This window comes from Anneissia japonica, unplaced genomic scaffold (genome assembly GCF_011630105.1).
Source record: "Anneissia japonica isolate Jap-2015-1 unplaced genomic scaffold, ASM1163010v1 scaffold4058_len632159_cov189, whole genome shotgun sequence".
Classification (NCBI taxonomy): Eukaryota; Metazoa; Echinodermata; class Crinoidea; order Comatulida; family Comatulidae; genus Anneissia; species Anneissia japonica.
Genome location: NW_022735300.1, coordinates 375,250 through 393,968, shown reverse-complemented (window position 1 = coordinate 393,968; position 18,719 = coordinate 375,250). Strand labels below are relative to the sequence as shown.

Here is an 18,719-nt window from a genome sequence, read left to right as displayed (position 1 = left end):
CGAGCTTTTTGTGAGGGGGGCGGGGCGTGCGTCCCCAAGCCCCCATTGGATACGCCACTGACAGTAATTACATGTGTAGTTTACAAACACACTGTAGACCTATGTAGAAAACATGTGGTTTACAGTATGTGCGTGCATTGTTTACAGTAAACTTGATTATAGTAGGCTTTGTGCATACTAATTACACCATCAAACATGTAAACTACACATTACTGCTATTAAAATGTGTGTGAATTTTGTTCTCGGATTCCATCATCATCAAACAGGTTTCAAGCTTTCTATATTAAGCTTTCTATATAAGGGTAAAAAAAAAAAAACCAGACTAAACATGATGCTATGTCCACATGCAACATCCATCAAACTTACTGTCTTTTTTGCACTTATTTTCATGTTGTATTGCAGCTAAGGTGAGTCGGTCTAACCCGCTGCCTAGGGTGTGAGCTCTACCACAGTTAGCTGCATTGGCAAACAAGGCAGAGAATGTTTAACATTTATATAGTATTGAAATTATCATTGCTGACCTCAGGTAAGGGTTAAAAAAAGTTAAAGAAGTAAAGAATGACAGTAATAATGTAATAATGGGAAATGGGAGAAATAGAAATCACTCTGTAATAGCCAGAATACAGTAACTGTAACTACATTTAGGCCTACACAGTAGAGGAAAAATAGAAAATATTATTTGGGAAGAGATATTCCTTAAAACAAAATAAATTTTAGAATAATACTATAGACAGATAACCACAGTACTAATTCATTCCTGTTTTATGATTCATTGAGTCTATACCAAAAAAAATAAAAAAATCTCATTACATCGTATGATTCATCCAAGTTAAACATTGTTTTTCACAACATAAGTTCTTGTAAATGTTTTTATTATTTGAAATTTTTCATGATGTAAACTTCAGTAGAGTATTCTATACAGGATACATAATGTATCATGGAAATAAGTGAACTGTACCAGGAAATCAAACTGTAAATTTTCTACAACTTCAATTGGGTACAAAAGTTCAACCATGGAGGAAATATATTTAGATTGTTCAACAGTAGTAAATACTCAAAGCCTTAAAACTAATGCATGACTATACCATTAAAGAAAATCTCATACATCATATGATTCATCCAAGTTAAACATTGTTTTTCACAACATAAATTCTTGTATATGTTTTTATTTGAAATTATTATTAATGTGATGTAAACTTCAGTACAGTTTTTCAAACAGGTATCATGGAAATACAGAGCTGTACCAGGAAATCAAACTGTGAGAAGTATCTACAACTTTAATTTGGTACTCAAGTTCAACAGAGGTAAATATTATAACACGACCTTTGAACTACAGTATGATGACTAGCCAAATGTAAATGCAGACATTTGAATAATTCTGTGTTATTTCAGATTTTTATACATACTTGGATATTAACTAAAAAAACAATATAACAATGCTTTTGTCTATTTGCTGTTGGCCGGGATATAAATAAATTACAAATAATTTTTGTGTTAAAAGCTGGTCATTAAATATTCACTGTCAAAATGCAAATATTTTGATAAGAAATCTGGGTTATTCTAATTTGACTACTTCCTCCCTCTTAAGATTATGATGTAAAACTATGCCAAATGACCCTTTATTTTCTGCATTTCTCAAGTTTACAAACCATTACACAGGACACAGATTTTGGGAAGAATTTCACAACAATCTGGCAATTAATATGTAATATAACACATCAGATGTGTATTTAGTGAGAATGACATCATCATAAGAGTGACACACAACATATGTTTACTGTGTCCTGTAGTACCACAGATAAATATATAGAAGCCAACAGCCATTGTATGATCTGTTTTGAAGAACAAAACTCAAACATCCATCTTACAGTATATTAAAAGCAACAATTAGTGAATGTACAATTAGAAGCTGTTTTGCTATTAGTAACACACCAGGGTAATAATACATTTGGTCTCTGACACTAGATGTAGCTGTAAAAAACAGCTTTTAGTCTGATGTTTTGACTGACTGAGGCCATCTCAGAGTAATGAACGTAAATGGTCAGACAAAAGTAAAAAATCAAAGCTGTAAACATAAAAAGAAACCTAACCAACCAAAAAAAAACAAAGGAAACAAACAGGTCTGCTTTTACCTAGGATCAATTATTTCTTGTATGAAAATACTATTTTAATAATATAATCTTTAAATAGGTATTACAATTACACTAGAATGGCATGGATTTAATAGTAATAGCCCTTCAGAGGTGGACAGACTTAGAATCTTGTTAAAGGACACTTAAGCACGGTTCACATCTAGTGGGTGTGTGTGTGTGTGTGTACCAGTATGTGAATGACCATACACCACAGGAATTTCTACAATTCTAGTCAAGTTGTATTTTCAAAGAAGTGTAGTGCTATGGTAGAGTAACTCAAATCATTGTAGTTTGTTAGAGCAATTATTACCTTAATTATAGGCCTACAGTAATATAAATGCAGTTTGTCAGTTTTTTTGCATTTTCAAAACCGTGCAAGAAATTTCTGCAGATTCGAAACTCTGGAAGAAAATTCCCCACAGATTCTAAACTGTGAATTGGAAATTGTGCAGTTTACATGCTCTAGTTAATCCTTTAGGTTGTGAATTTTTTTAAGTTAATATATTTTCTTAATTTCCATTAAAATACACAAGACTACATCATTAATTGAATATTATTTGCAGACTTCTCAATTTCGTAAAATGTATTTCCGTTACTATGTCTTCAGATTTCCGTAATAAAATGAAAAATTTCCGTAGCACCTAATAATTTGCCTTGAGTGCAAGATAAAGTTGCTCAAAATTGCAGGTACATCCGTGAAATTTCAAACAACCTGGACAGGATGAAGATTTATGGGTCACTTTTCTGGACGACCAGGCCCACTTTTTCAAATTGGGTCTGATTGTCCGGAAAATGGGCCCAATCGTCCTGGACCAGACCGTCTTTGAGCCCAATTGTCTGATTCGATGTGGAATTTCAAACAACCTTGACAGGATAAAAATTTATGGGTCACTTTTCTGGACGATCAGGCCCACTTTTTCAAATTGGGTCTCATTGTCCTGAAAATGGGCCCAACTGTCCTGGACCCGATCGTCTTTGAGCCCAATTGTCCATAATTCGATGTAAAATTTCAAACAATCGGTACGTGATGAAGATTTACGGACCACTTTTCTTAGTTTTCACAATAATTTCTTTTTTAATACTTTACAGAAATCTAACAAGTATGAGTTTTAGGAATAATGTAACCAAAGACCCTGATGGAAAAGTCATTTGTTCTGAACTGTAGACTTATGCATTTATGGGCCTATGACAAATATCCGTTGTATTTTTGTCTATTTCCTTACATCCGTAAAATTAGGAAAAATTTCTGTAACAACTACTGTAGGCCTAACTATGGAATTTCCGTAGTACTTGAGAAGTCTGCATTGTTTGAAAATTCCCATGAGCAAAGTTATGTTTATGTCACTTTGTGCAAATTAGACAAAATGATGCTTTGCCTTGCAATTTGCACTCCGCCCACTAACAAGTATAAGGGGAAATGGTAAAGCTTGGTTAAGTTTTAAACCCAAGTATAGTATAAAGGTAGACAAACAGTGCAGCATTCTCTAGACTTGACTCATAATTCTTTGTATTATGGGGAAAACACAAGTCATTGATCCTTATCCAGAAAATCATCTACAGTATGCCCATTGGACTGGACCACAGACTTTGAAATTGTGCATACAGCGTGGATGTAATGGCAACGCACTATTGTTACGTCTGTACCAGGACACGCTTTGTTATTCAAGATGCCCATTGTCTGAAGTAAGAGACAATGGAATGTTCTGTAGACATATTGAGGATTTAAAAGCAATTCATTTTTTCAATTTTATTTACTAACTGCAGTGTTAAGTACCTATCAAGGACCACATTATATTACAAATTTCGACCTTTTCTTTATGTCATCTGAATTTCACATTTAGATCTTGTATATTTTTATATACTGCAATTTTGTATCACAAAACAGGACCATGGGTAAAATAGGTTGTTGCGCCCTCCTGATATGTTTCCTGTATAAATATATTCAAATATGTTCTAATAAATAAAATAAAGTGAAGATCATCACTGTGTAAAAACCAAAAGGTCCACTGATTAATCTCAGATAAGATAGTATAATACATACTCCAAGTATCGAAATGCGGGGTGTACTTGGTACTGGGGCTACTGTCACTGCTGTGGATACAACCCATTGTTTATTTGCAGCATTCAGCAAACCTAGAATGAAACACTGGTCATTAGAGACTGCTCCCCTGCTACTGAACGTCAACGAAAACCTAATACAGAAAGAAAAAAACCATAGTAATTAAACACTATCACTGCACATGGAAACTGAAGATTGGTGGCAAGACGCTTTCCTTCTAATCACAAGATCATTGGGTCGAATCCTGTCAGAACACCAGGATTTTTTGTCACATAATTATAATAACACCCATTTCAACAACAGCTACTGTAAGTCTGTCAAATTTTGTCTACAATAAAATTTCATTGTTTATTATTTAAACAAAACAATTTGCCATAATTAATGTGTGACAAGACATCAATATGGGCAAATCACAACCATGGTTCTAACTGTGGTATAAAGAGCATAATTTAAAAATGACAGAACCATCACTCACTCAACTTTGTTGTTGCACTGCCAGAGGAGGAAGTAAAAATTAATACCATATATTTTGGTACTGGTAAAGATCATTGGTCTGCACTTGGACATGGTCATTTGTCATATTCAAAATATTAATGAAAAAATCAGGAAAAAAGCTGGAATTTTGTTTAGATTAAGACATTTTGTTCCCATGAAAACATTAGTTATGCTTTATAATTCCTTCATATTTCCAAATATTACTTATGGAATTGAGGTATGGGGAAGTACTTTTGTGTCGTACCTAATTCCTATTTTGAATTCCCAAAAAATGATTGCTCGATGTATAAGTTTTTCAGATTTTAGAGCACACTCACCCCCTCTATTTAACCAACTTAAAATTCTTGATGTATATAAACTTCATAGGCTTTATGTTCTTAAATTTATTTCCGATATTTTTTATAATCGAACAGCTCATACATTAAGTTGTTATTGTTCTACTGCAGAGCACTTACATAATACAAGATTTAGTAATTATTATTATTGTTATTGTTGTTGTTATTGTTATTATTACTATTTATGTTACTACTACTATTATTATTATTATTACTTTTAGCTTATTATTATTAGTTACTATAATTATTTATTGTTACTATTACTTATTATTATTATTTCTTTTATTATTATTACTACTATTATTACTACTGTTGTTATTGTTATTGCTGTTGTAAAGTGTATATACAGTACAGTAATTTTTATATTTATATTGTATTGTAGCTAATATTTCATAATCAGAATTATTGTTTTAAAGACAGGAAACCAACCAGTAACAAAACCAATCTGCATATTCTTCTGTTCAGTGCCAACAAAGCCAAATATATATTTTTTTTAAGTACAGTAGGATACCATTATACAACTATACAACGAATGCAATCTGTAAGAAATGATATGTAAGAAATGATTCTGAAAAATGTTATTGATGTTTGCACTTTAAGCGGATGATCATTTTGACTCCTGGTTGCTGAGTAGGGTTACATAGGAAACCAATAAACACAAGGAAATCCTGGACCATGTAACAAATAGACCAATAAAAGTCCTACTTTCAAGATAGCTTTCCAAACTGGTACTAAGTAATAATGAACGACTAAACAATATCCTTTAATTCTTTTGGGATTTTTGTTCATTCTTCCTGAGACTATTAATAGCACTTTATGGATAAAATGGCAAAATACTATGAAAACAGTAAACAGTGAAAAGAATAGATAATGGAGAGTGAGAACTTATGGGTATAGTACTAGAAATTGCAAATTGCAAGTGAAGTGCTGCGAAGTACAACTGCATATAAATGTTCTTTGAACAAAATTATTTATGCGAGTCAAGTGAAAATAATGAATAATAAAAATATAACAAATAATATGACCGAACCATAAAAACCCCCCTTAACACTGACGAGCTGACGTAGAAACATAGTAAAAACGAGCGTTGGTACCGTGTATGCCAGTCTACAACAAGCGTCGCCTAAATGTAATAATTAGCACGCTGAAATAGGCTAGTAAATAAGTTTAACTTGGTTCGTAAATAATATTGGCCTCAAAATATTGTGGCTGAGACATGGGCCGATTAAACGTAGAAATAGGAAACCTAGAAATATAGTAAAAACACTGAATAGTAATACTCGTACGTCGCCACATGCGGACGTTGGTACGTGTAGGTTAGTCTACAAACGTCGCCTAAAGTAATTGATTTTACCCGGCAGAACGAAAGAAGGAAACTCCGCTTTTCAGTAGTCTTAGGCCCTTGTTTTTTGAAAAACAATGGCCTTTCAGAGGTCAAATTGCTGTCATGAATATGAATTGGCTGCTTCGCAGCAATAAGGAGAAAATAAGGAGGGGAGGGAGATGAGATGGATACACTTAACAATGGCAAATAAAATAAAAAACAACCTTGACCGACCCAAAATATTGAAAATAGGGTTGGCTATTTGCAAAATACATTTACCAAGAAGCCTATAAAATAAGTTTTTAAACCCCCTCCTTTCACCAGCGCAAGTCTCACAGTAGACTAAAAACCTGGTTTCCTTAACATCGCTACACTGTCGCTCCCCAATTCGACCAGCCAATTAGAATTACTGAAAAATGTAGAGATTAAATGTAAACCAAGAAGGAATAAGCAGAAAGGAACAAATAAAAAATAAAAAAAATGCTTGAAGGACGGACTGGAGAGAAGACAAGAAAAGCTAAAAAACAAATACAGTTCTCCCTCCAATTGACTTTTGGGGCCTGGGTTTCCATGCTCTTATAGCACTGTTTGTCTAAAAAAAATAACCATCATAGAGACAATTATTCACCAGGGGCTGATGAAAAGTGTCTATAACTGGAGGTGGACTTTAATTGGAGGGAACTTTAATTAGAGAAAGACCTCTATTTAAATAAAAATAAAAATAAAATACATACCTTCAGGCAGATATAGAATCAACCTTAAATCACAAAAGATTACAAAATACAAACAAGTTGTATACACTGTACTATCAATATTGTTCAAACTTCAAGTAGATTGTGGATATCTAAAAATAAACCAGGAAGTTTCCAAAGTATATTTTAAAGCCAGTATGTAGTAGCTACACCCACTGTACAGTATGGTAAATCATTTCTCTTCCATAGTATTTAGTTTAGACGGGCTTCGCAGGTATTTTCTGAATATTATATTTCATTTTTTACTTGACTAAAAAATAAAAAGTATTTAACCTGTACAGCGAATGATTTACAGACTTTATTTATAATCTTCAAAATCAGTAAACAGAGGGATGAAATCATAACTAAGATTATTATGTTATTAATAGAATCCACAAATATTTTTTTTTTAAATCAGTAAATTAGGTTTTCCCCAAGCTCTTAAGAATGGCCTTAGCATAACCGATTTCGTTTTTGCCGATTTCCGATTCCTAGGTAATGGTGTGAAAAAGAATGAATATTTTAACAGATTTCAACAACTTACTCTAAAATCAATCAATGATACTCTGCATACTGTATTAATGTTATGAATTATAGTTAAGATGTGCATATAGTTTGAATTAATATGTTAGCATGTCAAAACCACTTACAAGTTCAAAGGCTAATCTTAGGGTGACTGTCAGTAGTGTCTAATAAATAAGTAAGTAATTATTCAAACATCATTAGGCCAAAATAAAAAATTGTTGTGTTGCACTTAAATGGAAAAAATCGAGATCATCAGTCGGCCGGTCAGACTTTTTTTTTTAGTGTTTTTAGTAATACCTGAAATAGGATAGGCCTCAAACCAAAGGCCTTGTAGGAACCACAATAGTATGATGGCAAGCTTGCCAAACAAAAAATATTCAAAGTAATGATGGAATAAATACTAACCAAATGTATATTGAAGTAAATTTAACAAAAATAATTCAGTTTAAATAAATATTTATTTGTAAATAATTTGTGTATCCGATTCACACGATAATGCGCGGACAGGTCGAGCAAATCCATACTACTGTATGGATATGAAAAATGCAGATCCGTAGATAGAGAGAGTTTGGCCAACTTGGCGCATAGACGCCATGTCGTTACCAAACGCGTGTATAGCTTTAATGTTTTGGTTTGGTGACAACATGTAAGTCATGCGATTGGGATCCACCCAATCACACGCGCGTACATCGAATCCTGTGAAACCGAGTTGGCCCAACTCTTTCTATCTACGGCTCTGGAAAAATGTCCAAACACGTGCCCTCTATGTACAGTAATACAATCGAGGTAAATTTTGTGGAAAAAAAAAGAAAATATTTTGTTCACAGTTGGCCTAAAACCGTAACGAAGCGTAAAATGTCTAGTTATGTACCGGCTTTAAAGCGATGGCTAGACTTTTGCATGTTTTTATTTATTGTCCAAGCAACCACTTAGTTGCACAGTAGTAAAGAATAGGCTAGGCCTAGATCTGGTCGTGGCTTGACAGCTCAGCGCCTTTGGCCTTTTCTATTAAAATTGTTTTGAGATCTTGGGAAATTTTTGTTTCCTACTGTAAGTATTTCTGGGCATGAATGTTTTCGTTGCCGAAAGATATCGTTGCAAAGTGTGCAAGCTTTCTATTCCTCCCCTTCCTTTGATATTTTGAACATGTGTTGAAAATAATTTTTCACCAGATTTTGAGTAAAATTTAATATATTAGTGCTAATGATCCAGTGTCGCAAAAGCGAGAAAACAAGGTTTTTTTCATGAACTAGCAATAAATCCCATACTGTATGCCGATGGATGCATGTAGCATTGCAACAGTTGTGATATTTGCTATATTGGCCTACAGGCTTTGTACTATATTAGCAGTTGATTAGGTCTAGAAGATAGCAGATGCTAGATTTGCATGATTTTGGACTCAGACTTGAGTCAACACATTTTTTTTTTTTTTTTTGGCTTTATATAAAAAAACAAACAGAGACAAACACAATAAGGCATCAATCTGGGTTAACTTTACAAGGGTATACTGTAACAGCTGTAGCATGCACTGTTTAATAAGGGAGTAATAGTCTCGTTTACTGTACATGGTAGGAGATCACCGTGATGATCACGTTTATCAGTTAATATTGGTGTTAAGTGGCTGTGTAAACGGAGTTAGTAACTCCGCATAATGGATCAGTAACCACGATGATCTACGCAGTTACCTCTGCATCGCAGCGGTGTTAATACACTATTATCATTTGAAAAATTATGTTTTTATCACTTACATACATTTTAAAATTTTTTTGACAAAGGGTTTTTTAAAACAAGCACCAACAATGCGTGCATTTTTTCAGTTTTAATCATGTGACTTCCTGGTACAATCGATAGTCGTTTTTTTTGTGTAGACGTGCGACTGGAGATCATCCGTGTTACCTATCTGATAGCAAACGGCCATGTAAACAAGGCTAATGTAAACATAGGGTTCAAATACAAGGACAGTTGGTTGCTAACTAGTCATACAGTAGACCTGGGGAAGAGAAAAATTGAGGGCCCTTGCGTGTCGGCAAAGTATTATTGCTCACAAAGAGGGGAGGGTAATCTCCCTACGTAATTTCATGGCTCACAAGACTGGTCAAGTCTCTCCTGTGAGTGCTAGGTAGGAGTAAGTGGAAGTTGGGGCCTCCTTATAGTAGGGCTGGGTTTTGTGTTATGACACGGCAGACATTGCTTGGGCAAGCATTATCAACACGATAAATTTATAAGTATACAGTATACTGTACAGTAGTAACATGAAGACACTGAGTCACATGGCTCTTGTCCCACAACCAGAGGAAGGGGGGAGGAAACAATCCATAGAGCTTAAGTAGGCTAACAATTCTGAACATGGTTATTGATGACTAGGGCTAAAATGTGGATGATCGTGACTGGATCGAGTAAAAAATATGAGTTTCAAGGTTTGATAATTAAAAAGGGGGAATGTGTATGTGTGGGATGGTGAACAGCTTTTGAACCAAAAGCTTTTGAAAATAAAGCACTGTAAAAGTTGAATCTTCTCAACTGCAATAAGGACATAACATTTTAAATAAAATTGTAAAAATCTTAATTTGGAAAAATAAACTTTAAGCAGCAATAAATATTTTAGAAAAAAAGACCTGTTAAATATATACAGTACTGTCTGTCAAAACAATTGGAAAAATATTCAAAAATTGAAATTAAAATTTTAAAAAGCTCATTAAAAGGACTTGTATTGAAAAGAAATTATGCTAATTTACAGACAGTTTCCAACAGAAATCTGTAAATTAGCAGCAAAGTCTATACAAAAGAATACAGTATTTTTTACTGTCCGTTAATTGTTAAAGAAAATACTTCATTCAAATTTTTTATTTGTAAGTTAATAAACTTATAGTAACATCTCCCAATTACGTACAGTGCCCCTCTGTCCGAACAGATGTTCACAAATGAGAAAATTTGTATTAAATTCAGAGAGTTCAAATTACCATAGCATCTCAGTGTGGTGAGGGTAGACTTAGGCCTGTGTTGCAAAGTACAGGGTTAGGCAGGCCTAAGCCTTGCCATGGCAGCAACATTTCATTACGAAAATTGACTTGGATTTTACTGTTTTCTACACAAAATAATACTTTACAGAAGCCAAAATTGCCTGTGCTGACTGTGTAGTGTTCATTTAAAGTGAAATGAAAACATGACCAACTGATGACCAAAAGTAGTGTTACTATTCTCTTTATAAAGATCGCGAATCCATGCGAAGCATCCCTAATGAACAAAAAGTGAGATTTACTGTACAGTATGCCTGAAAAAGCATGCACAGCTCAAATGTAATATATCTTGGCTAAAAAACGATAGCTATTTCTTGCTTTAAACTTAGTTTTATGTCACATTATTGGTTTACATGTTTTATTTCTAAGCTGATGTAACATTTAATATTATTTTTGAAGACTTTTACATACAATTTTAAGTGTTTTTTAAGTTAAAAAAGATTGTTCGTAATGATGTCATCGCCACAAATTGGCTTTGTAAAATTGTGAGTTTGTAAATGGCAGGTTCGTAATTGGGAGATGTTACTGTACATAAAATATAAATAAATTCAGTGAATAATTTCTAGCTCATAACAGATAGGATTTATACTTACACAATCCACAACAACTGTGGGAGAAGAAAAGCAGGAAGATCTTTTTTTGAGAAGCTTACAGTACTACTGTAGTTACTACTGTACCACTGAAAGTACCTTACAATTCTTATGTCCAATCTAAAATTGCGCTGAAAAGGGAAAGTCTATCTTGAAAGAATAATAATTCATCCAACTGCATAATTCTATAATCCAGTAGACTTGGTCATCTCAAAGTTCAATATAGGAATTCATTCATTGGCTATCTGCTCCATAGTACCTTAACTCTTATACACTCAACTATTCACCATTGTGTGTAACCAATTAAATTTCTATTCCTGCAACAATCATCTTTAACTCTCAAAATAAATGGTTGTAGAATGTTGGCTTTATGGTAAACAAAGCAACTTTTGAGGCAGATCTCCTACAGGAGGAGGCTATTCTATCAATTGGCGGGATTCGTGCACATAGAAAAAATTATTAAGATTATTTTTTTTAAATTTAATCAGAACAATAGAATATTGCTTTTAATTTTATTAATGAGGGATGGACTGTTTTTATTTGGCAAGAATATTTTAATATTGTATAAAAACTGGTTCAATTTCATTGTTTTTTAAAGAAAATGTATTTCTAGTCACAAAATTGCATTGTTTTTGTTTTATGTTGTTGAAGTAAGTAATGAACGAAAAAAAATTGTTTTTTATCCCCACACCAAATTGTTGACGCGAAGCGAAAGGAGTGATAATTTAACCATTTTTTCTATGTGCCCTTAAAGTTGGATAATTCCAGTTAAACAGAAGTTTGTGAGAACACTAAATGGTCTAGGAATGAACTGAAGGCTAATAACTAAGCAATTGAAATGCCTACTGTAGGTTTCAGCCCTAACACAATGAATTTAGAACAGTTTGTTTTCACTGTAAAAGCTTCTTTAAAAGTAAACCTATTTATTTCTACTTGATTTACCCACCTACAGTAACAAAATACCTATTTTGTAACAAAATACCTATTTTGTATGGTATGGTACATTGGTAGGAAGAACTGTTTATTTAGCTTATTTTTTTTTTGTGTTTTTTTTAATAAAGGAAATGTATGTTGTTCTGACATGCCCTAGTGAATTACGAGTAGGGGTCCCAAGTCTGCTTGAAATAGTGGGAGTGTCTCGGAAATAGGGTGGCCTCCCACACGCAAGCAAGAATCTCTGGGAAAATAACCAATCTCCCGTAAATTCATAATATTTACATGTTTTCACTACTTTATTATCAATTGTTTCACAGAAATCAGTGCCGATGGCTATCACCATGTACAGGGAAAAAACAGATCTCCTGGAAGGGATGTCTTTAAACTTGCGAACCCAGCGATAAAGAGGCTGAAGTTTTAACAATAAGGTGAACCCAGCAGTTCCACCAATCAATACATTAGATTGCGTTACCATTTGAAAAATATCCAATGAGTTTTAACAATTCTTTAGGGCACATAGAAAAATTTATTAGATTTATCACTTTGGTCCGCATCAAACATTTTGGAATATTGATGTGGGAATAATTTTATACTTTTTATATTTATTTTTTGTCGCATCATTCATTTCAACTGCATAAAAACAACTTCGCAAAAAACAAATGTCATAGTTACCTACCTGAGAGATTTGAAATGCGTGAATACACCAGTTAAATGGGGGAGTGGGTGCCAGGGCCCTGGGTTTCCAGGGGCGGAACCCCGGTGTGGGACGGTTCTAGTCACATCAACGGTTGGTTGTGACAGTGAACGTGCAAGACCGCACGTGACTAAATTGTACTAAGTGCGTGGTTGGCTGGGTTGTTTTGGTGGGGAAAGAGAAGTTTTCCCTGCTGAACTGATTCTCGAACGAGATAACGAAAGCTCTCTACTGTACTGACTCAAGCTACTGCATGACCTTCTTTATATACTTAATAAAACCATTTCTTCTAATTTAAAACACATTTTCCCCTGAATTTGTTATCACGCATAGACTTGTAGTAAATGCGTGACAAATTTATGATCATGTATGTGTTTCTGCAAAATGCGTGTTTCATCAACATCACTTTGAAATGTGGGACCGTCCTGCACGATGCGAGACGGTTGGTAACTATGAAATGCTCACAACATATAAAGGAATTGGCTCCGATATCAGCAGACTTCAAACTCTTCCAATTGTTTAGATCAGACACTGGGATCGCAGTAAAGTTGAAAATGCAAAGCCCATTCTTGTTGTTTACTGTTGCTAAAAATAAACAGCTCGTTAACTGCGGCTAAAAATAGACAACACGGTGGTCCGTCCCTAGAGACCCGCCCACTGAGTGGGCTGATCGGATCGTTGATACACAGCGTGAAGACTCGCGTGTTCCACAGCTGTGGCTAAAAATATGCAACAATGCGGTCCATCCCTAAAGAGACCCGGCCAGTGGGCTGATCGGATCGTTGAAAAAAAACCTCCCACCCTCATCAATTTTTTTTTTTAAAGAGAGTGATAATGATATCTAATAATTTTTTCTATGCGTATGTGCCCTTAATATTTGCCTATAGGCCTAAATGTTATTTGTGTGTTCCTTTGTGGATTCAGTGGAGAATTAAAAACACAAATAACCTAGGCCTAGGATAGACTAATTTCTAATCATAGACCTACACACAGTATACCTAGGTCTACCCCTGGTTATAAGCAGAGGTACAAGGCAGGCTACCCTATCCTAGTAGAGTAGGGGCCTATGCCTAGGGCCGAGAGGCCTTACCATCAGGACTACTGTAAGCCTAATAGTTTTCGTTTTGCACGGCCAGACCAGCAGCATTAGGCCTAGGCTAGGCAAGCTAGGCCTATGCCTAGGCTGACCTGCCCAGACACAAAAACAAGATATCCCAACATACACACATCATAAATGACATTCTTAATTAACCATAAAAACATACATTAAAGTGAATTATTAATTTGACATAAATGATCAGATTATTTAAACTTACATTCGCCATTGATTATATCGCATACACGGAAGAAAACGGAACGGTTTCGTACAAAATCATGCAAATTTCTTTTGTGATCTTCGCCTCAATAAATATCACCGCTTCACTACTCCAATACAATGACAATTTCACCATATTGAGGGCGCTACTGATGCTTACCTGAATATCACAACGATTGTTGAATTACCTTGATCACATCTGAGACAACTATAGCTACCGTTAAACCTTAAATAGTCTTCTTTACAAGATGGGGTTTTTTCGAGATTACTTTTACAAACTAAACGGGTGAGAGGGGGAGGGGGCGGCTCCTTTTCAAAATGAATGGTGTTAATGTTTGTTAATGTTTTCAATCTTCTAATGAATTCATACTACGCCGGAGTTAGCTTCGAACTAACACAGCTAGCTAAAAAGATGCACATTCGTCATTAAACGACTTCTACAAATTAAATAACCACATTCGATTATAATCGTGCCGGAATTTAATTTTAACCATGCTACAATAATACTGATACATTGCACGCCGTCATAATCATCAAATACAATGTCATTAAGGCAGTCTAATGTACTATCGAAAAGAAGCCCATAGGCATATCCTTGATTTAGAAGCAATGGCGTAGAAAAGTTTTTTTCATTGGGGGATGATTGGCGTGTTAGCCAGTGTCGTAACAGGCGCGGGAGGGGGTGGGGCCAGGGGGAAACTGCCCCTCCCCTGATGGTTTTTACCGGGCTGACCAAGTCTTCGTACCGGGCTGGGTAATAAGAGAAAAGAAAGAGGGGAGAGGGAGGGAAAGAGAAAGAAGAATAAAAGAAAAGGAAAGAAAAAGAAAAAGAGAAGAGAAAAATAAAGACAAGAATAAAAAGGAAGATATCATAATGACCAGACTCACAACACCCTGCAACCAACTGTCATAACTCCTTTGATCTATGTTGCCTGATGGCGTAACCACTGGGGGACAAGGGGAAAATATCTATCTTTGAGAAATCTTCCCCACCCCTTTATAAATACCCTTTTCATCCCCTGAAAGTGCCTAAAAACACCGGGGGACAAGGGAAAATATCCATCTTTGGAAAATCTTTCCCCACCCCTTGACAAATGTATCCTCTGAAAGTGCCTAAAATTCTAAAATTCTTTGCTCGTATTTCTTGTTACGGTAGGCCAATTTCCACTATAAATTGCACATTTTAGGGAGTTTTCATCAATTCCGACGAAATCAGAGTGAAAAACACAAAAATATTTTGCGTGCTTAGCGCGCATTTTTTAGGGCTTTTAATAGGCCTAATAATAGTCCCAAACTCAAAAAACACAAATTTAAGATAGATCGTTTGAAAAGAAGGGCCTCAATATATATTGATGGTGAAAGAATATGTTTGTAATAAATAAAACCATGATGAAAATGCTTATATTTAGTTTCAAACACGTGTGTGGCCTAATATAAATAAGATAAGCCCTATCTGGTATTGTTTTATATATGAGGAGTGGGGTGGGGTGGGTATGGTAAATTACTAACCGGGAAAATAAATACCGTACCCACTCTGACCCAAGACCCCTGTTACGCGCCTGGTGTTGGCGCCAATGTGTGCCCTTGTGCGGACAGGGGTGTGCTCCACTCTGAAGTTGGAATTCTTGTCAAAATCTACGCCTATAATTAGAAGCACATCGGCTTCTTTCTTTTTTCGTGCGATTCTGATTACTTACGCAAACTAAATAATTCCTTGGCGTTCCCGGAACGGTATTGATTACGTGCCAAAGAACCGTTTTGGGACGCCAAAAGAACGGTTTATATTTGTGGGCTCTGTTTCTACAGTCACAACGGATCTTAAAACGGGTTTTTTCACGGAAGTAGAAACCAGGCCCTTGGGCACCAAAGATAGATGGTTTTGGCACAAAACTGAACGTTTTTCATATAGCCTATCATTTTGGCAGACCCAACTAAACAAATCAAAATCCCTTCAAATAAAGAATATAATGCAGTTTTAAAAATATAAAAGTTATGATAATATGAATATACACATCAAAATAATACACAACTTAAGATGATGTTTCGTTTATACAGTGATCCATTGAATAGTCCTATACTGAGAAAAAGAAGAAAAGTTTACCGTAGTCCAGGTATACGCCCCAACGTCCACATGTGAAGAACAGGAATTGTTTTCAAGCGATAGATGACAATAAAGGAAAATATTTAATACTTTCGGGAGATTTCAACGCAACCATAGGAAAAAGTAACCAAGGCGAAGAATCCTCTATGGGCCCCTATGGTTGGGGACAACAAAATATACGAGAAGAGAGACTGGTTGATTTCGCATTGTGGGGACAACTATGTATCGGCAACACCCTCAGTGGGGGAAGGGGTGTTGAATAATGCAATTTGCGAAGCACCAAGGGGGGGGGGGGGGTTGGCAAGGGCACAGATCTCTCTCGAAAGGTGAGGGGGACATTTCGTGAGTCCACACCCATCATGTTGTACAGCACCCTTTCGTAAAACCTGGGTCATTTATGGAGTTCATTTCAACAATTTTCAGGCATCTTCTTGACTTACGAAATTATTACATTGCTGACGAAAAGTGAGGTGAGGTGACCAACCTCTTGGGGACGTGTTCCACTGTCCCCCATTGATCATGGGTTTTGGGAGGGCCCCCCCTTCCAATTGAGATTTGTTTGGAATTAGTAGACTGCTAGACGCTCTTGGATGACATCTGAAAAGAAGTTAAGCTTAAAATAGAAAGTGTATGCTTTACGAGAGTAGCCTATACACGAGAAGCACATACACAAGACGAGAGACCATTTTTTTCACGGTCACCGAAGGGGGGGGGGGTGACTAGTCACCCTATTCACCCTTCCCCCACTTAGTTCCGCCACTGACTCTTTTCAAGAAAAAGATGAACCCGATACTGGACATGGGAAAGCCCAAGTGGAAGGGCTCACAACCAAATTGACTTTATTCTGAGCAATCAAAGGGGTATCCTACTAGATTGCGAAATCATTACAAAGTCGATATGAAGAAGCGACCACAGAATCTAGGATTTAGCAATGGAGGTGGATAATGCGATTTGCGAAGCACCAAGTAGGGGGGTGGGGGCGTGGTTTTGACAAGGGCGCAGATCTGTTTCGAAAGGTGAGACGGACACCTTGGTGAGCGAAAATTTACCGAAATATTGGCTCTAGATGACCTGAAATGACACTTCTATATAGTAAAGTTCATCGTCATCACATCACCATTTGTAGTCAAAATGAAGCGCCAACAAATTTCATATGATGTTTTTCCAGCGACTTTCGGCAACGATAGATACCTACGGTAATTAATATGTGTGATGTACTATAGAAAATAAATATTAAAAACATTGTATTTGATGTATTTAATTTAGGCCTACCTACTTGGAAGCCATTAGTCCACACCATAGTTAAGGGCTGGGGTGGTAACATTTGGGGAAATAGTTCCTCTAGATTGCTGGAAATGACACTATTATATAATAAAATTAATCATTATCGATCAAATTATTAATCGCTGTGATGTTCCATTGAAAATAAAATTACCTTTAATATATTTTTAATTTACTTTGCCATGTGCCGAAATCCAATCAATTATTATTATTATTATTATTATTATTATTATTATTATTATTATTATTATTATTATTATTATTACACGCTTTTTCTCATACTTCTTAAGTTATAATAAAGGCACGCGCACTCGAGTCGTGTATTATAAGAAATTCAGATGTTTGTGGGCAGAGAAAGAGTACAGGTTGTACAGCACACTTTCGTTAAAACCTTGGTCATTTATGCAGTTCATTTCAACAATTGGCATTCAGGCATGAAATTATTACATTGCGGACGAAACGTGAGGGGACCAACCCCTCCCTCCACCCTTAAGAATATTTGGGGACGTGTCACCCTGTCTCTGTCTCCCCTTGATCATGAGTTTTGGGGAGAGGCATCTTCTTCCATTTAGATTTTTTTGGAATTAGTAGACCGCTAGACGCTCTTGGATGACATCTGAAAAGTTAAGCTTAAAATAGAAAATGTATGTTTTACGAGAGTACTACTACATGTAACATGTATACATGAGAAACACATTCACAAGGCGAGTGACAATATTTTTTTCGAGGTCACCGAAGGGGGGAGGGGGAGGGGGTGGCTAGCTACCCTATCCCCCACCCCCAAGATCCACCACTGAGGATGGTTAGCCAAAATCAAAAATCCCAATAAGGAAGGTATTCAATCAGTGTGTGAATAAATCTGAATTGAATGGAATTATAACGACCACTTTTAATACCGGTCTTTAATTAGAGGGATTCTAATTAGAGACCAAAGATGCTAAACACCACCAAAACCCAGTACCAATGGTCTTTAATTGGAGGGAGACTTGTATACCTATGTTGTCATGTTTAATCTAAAACCATACGAAATAATAAGAAGGAAAATAATGATTCGTACCACCTGGGAAATTTAGGTCAGTCAATCAAGGAAACCAGCCAGAACCTTTTTCTTATTTTATACTGTAAGTATTTTATTTATTTTTGTTGCACTCTATTTAATGAGGTAACCATCCAGCAGTCTGCTA

At 35.6% G+C, this 18,719-nt stretch overlaps 1 protein-coding gene across 1 annotated transcript in view; it reads right to left on the bottom strand.

Moving 5' to 3' along the window:
• The window catches only part of LOC117116541 (tyrosine-protein kinase SRK2-like), a gene marked incomplete in the record, with an annotated part of 39,133 nt that extends 24,847 nt beyond the window's left edge, over positions 1 to 14,286 (bottom strand). Inside the window, 2 exon segments of the mRNA XM_033260597.1 lie at positions 4,191 to 4,324; positions 14,155 to 14,286. Coding sequence (XP_033116488.1) covers positions 4,191 to 4,240 — 50 coding nt within the window.
• Positions 14,287 to 18,719: the final 4,433 nt, after the last annotated feature.